We start from the raw sequence: 10,892 nt of genomic DNA, 5'->3' as shown, positions 1-10,892 counted from the left end.
TGTGTGTTTTTTTGTTGTTTGTTAATCCTCACCTGAGGATATTCTTTCCATTGATTTTTATAGAGAGTGGAAGGGAGGGAGGAGGGAAGAGAAGGAGAGGGGAGAGAAAAGCATCAAAGTGAAAGAGCCAACCAGGAGGGGGAAGCTGCAATCCAGGTATGTGCCCTTGATAGGGAATCAAACCTGAGAGCCTTCAGCGCTCGGGTCAACACTCCAACCATTAAGCCATGAAGCCATGCTAGCCAGGGCTCTACAACTTATTTTAAAAGGACATACATAGTCTAGCTGGGAAGAGTGACACCTTTGATTTTGACAAATATCCCAATATCTCATTTTGCATTCCCCTATCTTAATGTTCTATGTAGAACCACCTGGCAATTTTCTTATTATCTATTTGTCTAGTCTACTCTTACTAGAATTTCACATGGACATTGTCTAGTTCACCATATCAAATGCTTGGTACATAAAAGAGTTTCAGTAATTTCATACATTAATAAAAATCTAACAATTTTCATTAAAATACTTGAGATTAAAAGAAAAGTATGGCAACTTAAAAGAGAAAGCTTTAAAGTTATTGGAACTATTAATTTATGTGAAGAGACAGTATCATTCTCTTTGAATATCAGATTAAGTAAATGCTATCAGAAATAAAGTATCATTAAGTACTCACCAATCTTCTACCAATGTGTTATTCAGGTAGGTCAGCATTACGAGGGTCCACTGAAGTTCTTTATCTTCAAATAACTCAAGGGCCTTAATATAAGATGTATCTTTACTATGTTGTATAGCTATCGTAGAAAAATCTACAGGACCAACTTCTCCCAAGCAGCTCCCAACAGCCTCTACATACAGAAATTACATTTCAGTAGAGTTATAGCTAAGAGATCATACATACAACAAAAATTTCCTGAGTTCCAAAATATAATGTTACTCTGTCATCCTTCAAGAGTTCAGTTTCTCTCAAAGATTTGGAATAAATTAAAGCAGCAACAAAATATTGTATCACTTCCTTTGCATATCATCCATGTGGGCAATAATTTTTCCTATAGAATCATATCCAAGAAACAGACTAGTCACAGAAATATAGATATTAAGGATGAAAGTTTAAACATAGCTACTGCATGAGAATATCAGCAGACTTTGAAACTTAAAAACTTTTTGATATTAAGTACATAAAGTTCACTAACCTTAAACACTAAGTTCAGCAAAAACTCACACATACACAAATGCGTGCATGCACACACACATAATTCATTTTTTCTCATCTGTATTATTACTACCCAGATATAGATAGAACACTTTCAGCATGCCAGAGGACTCCCTCATGTTCCTTGCCATTCATGGTGGAATTTATTAAAATATGTTCACAAATTCTCTGATAGTCCTTTCAAAAGGTGAAGCCAATTTATGTTGGGCTGTGCTTAGTGACTGGCTTCTAACAAAGAGAGTGTGTACAAGTTTTCCATCTCCTTGACTAAGTTTATCTGCACGTATTTAACTCTTAGACACTATTACAAATGAAATTATAAATGAAATAGAATTTCCTTTTTAGATCGTTTACTGCTGGTGTACATAAACACTACTAAATTTTGTGTGTTGCCCTTGTATCCTAGAACTTTGTTGCCCTTTTATCCTAGAATAGAGATAAATTTATCTCTATTATAGTAGCTTTCTTATAGATTCTCTGGGATCATATACATATATGATTCTGTCATCTGTGAACAGACATCATTTTACTTCTTCCTTTCCAATTTGAATAATTTTTATCTCTTTTTCTTGTCCAATTGCTCTGGCTATAGCAGTGGTAAAAGTGGGCAACCTTTCTCGTTCCTGATTTGAGGGAGAAAACCATCAATCTCTTACATTAAGTATGATGTTAGTCATGGGTACAAAGACTTTATGCTACACAGGAAAGCCACTTACGTTTCTTGCGGTAAATGAGATTTATCCCCAGAGCCAGTATTACTATGGACAAAGGGGTAAATTCCTTGGTTAAAGAAAAATTCTAGGATGCTGATAGGTTTTGTTTCTTAGTCTGGGTGCTAGATGCACAGGTGTGTGTTCTGCTTGTAAAAATTCTTCAAGTGATATGCTTATGATCTGTACAATTTACTGATGTAAGATATATTTCAATTAAAAATTTATCAAAAAATGTTAAGTAACCTAGATAATAGGCTCCCGATGAGAAGTAAAAAAGACTCCATTGAAAGATAGTAAGATGTATGAAACAGCTATTGTTCCTCCCATTTCTTACTGAAAGCAATGCCGTCATGAGGACTTCCAGCTGGTTTTAATGTGACTTTTCCCTCCTGTAAGCACCAAACCTAAACAGCTACACTCTAGACATGACGTTGGCTATTTATCTTACATCAGGTTTCCTCCAAATGGCGATAGTAAAGGACTTGAATATGGTTTTAATAAGTGACTTTAATCCAGCACTCCAAATCCTCATTCTTATTTCAGTTATATAAGAAAGATATTAAGTACCAGTCATTTATAATATACATCAATTTATCTTCAACTTCACTACGAATAGGTATATCTGACTTTCCTAAGTATTTACAAAACATTTTCAAATTCACAGTTATAAATGTGTAAATAACTAACTTTTACTTTATGCATAAAGTAAAAAGTAAATGAATGTCTAAGGAAGAAAATATGAAAGGAGGGCAGGTTAGGGACGCTTGAGCTAAATAGAAATATTACTTAGCTAGCATCTTACATTTTCCCAAAACCTCAAATGATAAATTTTTACTGATTTTGAAAATTATAAAGATGACCACTCAAGCAAAAAACTCACAGTCATTCAGCCAAATAGTTACCTAAAACTTCTCTTTCACCAGTGTGATTTAACGCCATCTTAGATAACTGTAACAAGCTGACAACCAGCTTCACCATTATGCCATCTTGTGGGTTACCTAGAAGCAGTTTTGGAAAAAAAATTAAACTATAATGGAAACAACACTTTTCTTTATGATATTACATTTTATATATTTAAACTTCCTGACTAGAAAACTTTTATAAAGTTTTTTGAAAAGGTTTTAAATCATGAGCACTTCAAAAAATATTAAGTGATAACCAAACTATTCTCTGACCACAATGCTCTGAAATTAGAAATCAACTGCAAAAAGGAAGTGGAAAAAAATACAAATATGTGGAGGTTAAAAAACATGCTACTGAAAAACCGACTGGGTCAAAGAAGAAATAAAATGTGAGATAAAAAGATATAGAAAGACAAATGAGAATGACAATATGACATATCAAATTTTGGGATACTGCAAATGTGGTAATAAAAGGGAAGTTGCCGAAACTAGTGTGGCTCAGTGGATAGAGCGTCGGCCTGTGGACTGAAAGGTCCCAGGTTCGATTCCGGCCAAGGGCATGTACCTGGGTTGCAGGCACATCCCCAGTAAGAGATGTGCAGGAAGCAGCTGATCGATATTTCTCTCTCATCGATGTTTCTAACTCTCTATCTCTCTCCCTTCCTCTCTGTAAAAAATCAATAAAATATTTTTATTTTAAAAAGAGGGAAGTTTATATCATTACAGGCCAATATCAAGAAACAAGAAAACACCTAACACTGCATATAAAGAACTAGAAGAGGAAGAAAAGCAGCCCAAAGTAAGCAGAAGAAAGAAAATAATAAAAATTAGAGCAGAATTAAATAAAATAGAGAGCTAAAGGACTATACAAAAATATTTATGCAAAGAGCTGGTTCTTTGAAAGATTAAAAAAATTGACAAACATCTGGCTATACTCAATAGAGAAAAGATAAGTAAATAAAATTAGAAAAGAGAAGTTACTACAGATACCACGGATATACAAGGATCATTCAAGAACATTATGAAAGAATATGACACCTAATTCAAAAATCAAGAGGAAATGTATAAATTCCAACCTTCCTAGACTGAATCACGAAGAACTGGAAAATCTAAACAGACCAATCAATAATGAGGAAATTGAAACAACCATCAAAAACCTCCCCAAAACCATGGTCGAGAATCCTTCTCAAACTCTTCCAAAAATTTGAAGAAGCTTCCTAACTCATTTTATTTATTTTTCATTTTTTTTACTATGAACCAGGAGGTCAAGGTTCAATTCCTGATGAGGGCATATGCTCAGCTGTGAGCTCAATCCCCAATAGGGGGTAGGCAGGAGGCAGCCGATCAATGATTCTCCCTCATTATTGATGTTTCTATCTCTTTTTCTCCCTTCCCCTCTCTGAAATCAATGAAAAAAAATATTATTTTAAAAAAACAACAACTCCCAAAACGTCAAAAGCCCAAGACCAGATGGCTTCATTAGTGAATTCTACCATACATTCAAAGAAGACTGGATCCCTATCCTTCTCAAACTCTTCCAAAAATTTGAAGAAGCTTCCTAACTCATTTTATTTATTTTTCATTTTTTTTATTTTTTTTCTTGCTTAAAGTATTACAAAGGGTATTACATATGTGTCTTAAAGTATTACAAAGAGTATTACATATGTGTCCTCCCCCCGCCCTGCCCTTGACAGTCCCCTAGACTCCCCTATCCCCCAGTGTCTTATGTCCATTGGTTATGCTTATATGCATGCATACAAGTCCTTTGGTTGATCCTAACTCATTTTATGAGGTCAACATAACCCTACTACCAAAACCTTGCAAGGATAACCCACGCAAAAAAGAGAAATACAGACCAAAATCTCTGATGAATACAGATCCAAAAATCATAAACAAAACCCTAGCAAATCAAATATAATGATACATTAAAAACATAATATATCATGATGAAGTGGGGTTCATTTCAGAGGCACAAGGAATATGCAAATAAATCAATGTGATATACCAAATTAACAAAATAAAAGATAAAAACCATATGATCATATCAATAGATGCAGAAAAAGCACCTGACATGACACAACACTTATTTATAATTAAAACAATTAAATGGGTACAGAGAGAAAGTACCTCAACATAATAAAGGCCTTATAAAATAAACCCTTAGTTAACAGCATACTCAATGGTGAAAAACTGAAAGCTTTTCCTCTAAGATCAGGAACAAGATAAGGATGTCCACTCTCATCACTCTTATTCAACACAGTACTGGAAGTCCTAGCCGGAAAAATCAGGCAAGAGAAATAAATAAAAGGCATCCACACTGGGAATGTAAAAGTAAATTTGTCACTTTTTCCAGATGACATGGTTCTTTATATGGAAAACCCTAACGATTGCACCAAAAAAGCTATTAGAAATAATAAACCAATAAAGTTGAAAGATACAAAATAAATGTACAAAACTCCATTGCATTCTTACATGCTAATAATGACATTTCAGGAAAAGAAAGGAAAAAGATTCTTTGTGCAATTGCAAAATACCTAGGAATAAACTTGAAGGGTGTGAAGGACCTATATACTAAAAATTACAAAGCATTATTAAAAGAGATTGAAAAAGCCACAACAACATAGAAAGATATTCCATGTTCATGGGCTGGAAAAATCAACATAGTTAAAACGGCCTTATTACTCAAAGCAATATATAGATTTAATGCAATTCCCATCAAAATCCCAATGTCTTTTTTTCTAAAGAAACGGAACAGAAAGTCATCAGATTTGTATGAACCCACAAAATACTCTGAATAGCCAACACAATCCTGAGAAAAAAGAACAAAGCTGGAATATCACATTCCCTGACTGCCAATTATACTACAAAGCAACAATATTCAAAACAGCATGTTATTGACAGAAAAACAGACACACAGACCAATGGAATAGAATTGAGAGCCCCAAAATAAATCCACACGTGTATGGTCAAATAATTTTCAACAAAAAAGCCCAAAACACACAATGGAGAAAAGGAAGCCTCTTCAATAAATGGTGCTAGGAAAATTGGAAAGCCACATGCAAAAGAATGAAACTAAACTACTGTTTCTCCCCTTATACTAAAGTTATGGACTTTGGTCTTAGAGAGAGGATTTGGAGCATTTGACCCAAAAGGCAAGGGAAGTGAAAAAAAATTTTTTTAATGGGATTATATCAAACTAAAGAGATTCTGTACAGCAAAAGAAACCATCAATAAGACAAAAAGGCAACCAACAGAATGGGAAAAGATATTTGAAAATAACAGCTCTGACAAGGGGTTAATATCCAAAATATACAGAGAACTCATACCACTCAACAACAAAAAACAAACATATAATTAAAAATGGGCAGAGGACCTGAACGGGCACATCTTTCAAGAAAACATACCATGGCCAATAGATTTATGAAAAGATGCTCAACTTCTGCAATGAAATACCACCCCACACCTGTCAGAGTGGCCATTATCAACAAGACAAGTAATAAGTGTTGGAGAGGCTGTGGAGAAAAAGGAACCATCATTTATTGCTGGTAGGAGTGTAAACTGATACAGGCACTCTGGAGAACAGTTATATAGAGGTTCCTCAAAATATTAAGAATAGCTTTACCACATGACCCTTCAACCCTCTTTTGGGTATCTACCTGAAAAATTTTAAAACATTTAGTTGCAAAGATATATGCACCCGTATGTTCAGCACTTTCACAGTGACCAAGACATGGAAACAACCAAAGTATCCCTCGATAAATGATTAGATAAAGATGTGGTGCATATATACAATGGGTTATATGAACAAACAAAACTCATAGATACAGACAATATATGGTAGTTACCAGAGGGAATGGGGGTGGAGATTAGTGAAGGGTAGAGGGATTGAGTATATGGTGAAACAAATTTGACTTTGGGTGATGGGCACACAATGCAGTATACAGATAATGTATCATAGAATTATACATTTGAAACGTATATAACTTTATTAACCAATGTCACACCAATAAATTTAATAAAACAATAAAAAATAAAATGAAGTAAATGTATTTGAATTTCCCTATGAAATAAAACTATGCAAAAATGACCAGCAACATTTGGCAGAAAGAAAGAAAAATTTCTTAAGTTGTACAGAAAAATTAATACCATAGCAAAATCACAAACACAAAAATCATTCAACATGATCAGGAGCTAGAAGAAACCCTGGGAGATATGCTTGGATTTTAACTGCTGGCATTCAGTCTATACCAGAACTATCAAATAGAACTTTAGACAATGAGGGAAATATTCTATAATCTGCACTATCCAATGATAGCCACTTAGCTACATGTTAATACTGAGAACTTGACATGTGCAAGTATGATGAAAAAACTGTATTTTAAATTTTATTAAGTTTTTATTCATTCCTATTTAAGTAGATACAAAGAGGTAGTGGCTGTTTTGGACAAGACATGTTAGGCGGCCGAAACCAGTTTGGCTCAGTGGATAGAGCATCAGCCTGTGGACTGAAGGGTCCCAGGTTCGATTCTGGTCAAGGGCATGTAGCTGGGTTGCGGGCACATCCCCAGTGGGGAGTGTGCAGGAGGCAGCTGATCGATGTTTCTCTCTCATCAATGTTTCTAACTCTCTATCTCTCTCCCTTCCTCTCTGTAAAAAAAACCAATAAAGTATATTTTAAAAAAAAAAAAGCCCTGGCTGATTTGGTTCAGTGGATGGAGCGTCGGCCTTCGGACTGAAAGGCCCCGGGTTCGATTCTGGTCAAGGACACATGCCTGGGTTGTGGGCTTGATCCCTAGTAGAGGGTGTGCAGGTGGCAGCCGATCAAAGATTCTCTCTCATCATTGATGTTTCTATCTCCCTCTCCCTGCCCCTTCCTCTCTGAAATCAATAAAAATATGTTTTTTAAAAAAAGACATATTAGACCAATAAAATACCCAAATAAATGATAATAAGAGACAGAGGTGTTCATATCTTATATATAGGTAGATATAAAAACAAATACACTAGAATCTCAGAATTCAGGTGGCTATCAAAATTAGTTTTAAAAAGTACTTAGGATAAAAAGAATACAACAGAAATACGAAATTAATGAGCACAGGAAGATGAAAATCAAGTAAGTAGAGCTTGAATTCTTTACTTGAATTCAATTCTTTGGAGCTTGACTTCTCCAAAGAGGGGATACGAATGGCCAAAAAATATATGAAAAAATGCTCAGTCACTAATCATCAGGGAGGTGCAAATTAAAATGACAATGACATACCTCCTCACACCTGTCAGAATGGCTACCATCAACAAATCATCAAATGACAAGTGCTGGCGAAGATGTAGAGAAGAACCCTAGTAAACTGATGGTAGGAAGGCAGACTGGTGCAGCCACTATGGAAAACAGTGTGGAGTGTCCTCAAAAAATTAAAATATGGAACTGCCCACTTCTACGAATATATCCTAAAAAGCCTGAAACACCAATCAGAAAGAATATATGCACCCTATGTTCACAGAAGTGTTACTTACAATAAGATCTGGAAACACCCAAGTGCCCATCCATAGTTGAATGGATAAAAAAGCTGTGGTGCATTCACAAAATGGAATACTATGCAGCTATAAAAAAGAAGAACCTTTTACCCTTTGAGACAACATGAAGGGACCTGGAGAGTATTATGCTAGGTGAAATAAGCCAATCAGAAAAAGATAAATATCACATGATCTCACTTATATATGGATCTAATGTACAAAATAAACTAATAAACAAAATAGAACCAGAGACATGAAAGCATGCAACAGATTAAGGATTCTCAGAGGGAAGAAAGTGGGGGCAGGAAGAGATTAACCAAAGAACATATATGCCTATATGCATAACCCATGGACAAAGACAATAGTGGGGGAGAGTACAGGAGTGGGGAGGAAGGGATCAATGAGAGGGAAAAAAGGGGGACATCTGTAATACTTTCAACAATTAAGATAAATTTTTAAAAAATAAGTAGAAAAAGATTCCCCCAAGTACAATAGTATAATAACCCAAACTCAAATTAAATTAATATAAAACGTTTCTTAAGGAAAACAAAGCTAGAAACATATATAGATATGTGTATATACAAACATATATATGTGTATGTGTGTGTGTGTGTGTGTGTGTGTGTGTGTGTAAACATCATACTTAAATGATGTTTAAAATGAGACAAATTTCTTTTATTTAAGTACTAGAGGCCCAGTGCACAAAAATTTCTGCACTCAGGAGGGTCCCTCAGCCCGGCCTGTGCCCTCTCACAGCCTGGGACCCCTCAGGGAATGACCATCTGCTGGCTTAGGCCTGCTCCCCGGGAGATTGGGCCTAAGCTGGCAGTCAGAAATCCCTCTGGCAGCCCGGGAGCCCTCCAGGGATGTCCACTTGCAAGCAGAAGCAGGCCCAGCTGGGCAGTCAGACATCCTTAGTGCTGGTGAGGGGGCGGGACAGGCTCCACCACTTCTGTTTCAGTCTGGCAAAGCCCCCCAGCGGGGACCCTCACCCCAGGAGGTTGTGGCCAGCCTGGGTGAGGGACTGATGGCTGTTTGCAGGCTGGCCACAGCCCCCAGCCACCCAAGCTCCCAGTGGAGGGTGGCTGGAAGCAGGTATCTGGGATTTATTTAGCTTCTATAATTGAAACTTTGTTGCCTTTTGTGTAGGCCACAGCCGGCCAGAGCAGGTGGGAAGCTTGGCTTCCTCCATCGCCAGGGCAAGCAAGCCTCCTGCTCGCTCCAGCTCCGTGGCTGCTAGCTGGCATCTTGATTGGGTTAATTTGCATACAGTCACTCTGATTGGCTGGTGGGCGTGGCTTGGGCTTAGCAAAGGTATGGTCAATTAGCATCTGTGTCTTTTATTAGTGTAGAAGTTTTAGACAAAAAAAAAGAAATTGGAGTAGTAGGCAGACGGACCTTGTATGTCTGGCTCTAAAAAATTCATGTCTCTTTTAGGCAGCAGGAAGTTAACCGTTTCTTTTAAAGAAATATATATTTTGTATTGATCTCAGAGAGGAAGGGATAGGGAGAGAGAGATGGAAACATCAATGTTGAGAGAATAATTGATCGGCTGCCTCCTGCATGCCCCCACTGGGGATCGAGCCCACAACCCGGGCATGTACCCTTGACTGGAATTGAACCCGGGAACATTCAGTCCACAGGCCGACACTCTATCCACTGAGCAAAACCAGCTAGGACGAGTTAACCATTTTTAAACAATGAAATAACATGATCATGTTTGGGTTTAGAGAAATCATTCTGGCAGAGGTGTAGAGGATGGATAAAGTGGGAGTAGTTCAAGGTCAGAAGACCATTAGGAAGTCTTTTATAGTTACATGAGAAATGATGAAAGTCTGAACTAAATGATGAGAATCTAAGTCCACGGCAATTAAACCAACAGCAAGAGTTTATAGATCGAGAAAACCAAGATGGCAGCATAGGTAAACACCAGAGATTGCTGCCTTGCACAACCACTTCAAAATACAACTAAATGACGGAACGGACATCATCCAGAACCACAGGGGGGCTGGCTGAGTGGAAATTCTACAACTAGAAGGAAAGAGAAAAGCACACTGAGACTCAGAGGAGGTGCAGTGCGGAAGTAAAATACAGAGGTATAGAGGCGCATGCAGAGAGGGCTGGCGGCTGAGGACTCAGTTGTCTTTTTCAATCGGGAGGGAGTCTCAAGCTCTGAGCTCCAGTTCCAGGCAAGTCTCTAGGGACCCAGACTCATATGGGAGAAACTGGACTGCCTGGCATCGGTCGGAACTCGAAGGCAGCTTTCTCTTGCAGGTGCTTGCAGCGACTGCCGGGGCACTGAGAAGCGGGGCCACTGAGGACAGCCATAACTGCTCGCTCCACCCTGTTGATACCCTGGGACCCCGCCCTGCCCAAGCCCTGCACGGAGGCTTTTGCATATGAAAGGCCTGGCCCTTTGCAATCTGATAATTACCTAACAAACTGCAGCTGGCCAAAGGCCCCAGGGCAACTTGCATTGCTTCACAGCTGGCTCCTGCTGGGTAGCCTCAGGCAAAGCCTAGATTAGCACCTCCTTAGATATCCAGGAGCCAGTGGACC

General features: G+C 37.7%; 1 protein-coding gene across 1 annotated transcript in view; it reads right to left on the bottom strand.

Annotated features, from left to right (window-relative positions):
- The window catches only part of ATM (ATM serine/threonine kinase), a 158,448-nt gene that overhangs the window by 78,359 nt on the left and 69,197 nt on the right, over positions 1 to 10,892 (bottom strand). The window contains exons 34-35 of the mRNA XM_006753148.2: positions 2,823 to 2,918; positions 671 to 842 (exon numbers count right to left, since the gene is read on the bottom strand). Of these exons, the coding sequence (XP_006753211.1) occupies positions 671 to 842; positions 2,823 to 2,918 (268 nt within the window). The remainder of the gene's footprint in view (positions 1 to 670; positions 843 to 2,822; positions 2,919 to 10,892) is intronic.

Source organism: Myotis davidii, unplaced genomic scaffold (genome assembly GCF_000327345.1).
Source record: "Myotis davidii unplaced genomic scaffold, ASM32734v1 scaffold1491, whole genome shotgun sequence".
Taxonomy (NCBI): domain Eukaryota; kingdom Metazoa; phylum Chordata; class Mammalia; order Chiroptera; family Vespertilionidae; genus Myotis; species Myotis davidii.
Note: the sequence above shows the minus strand (reverse complement) of the source record. Positions and strands in the feature narration are given on the sequence as shown.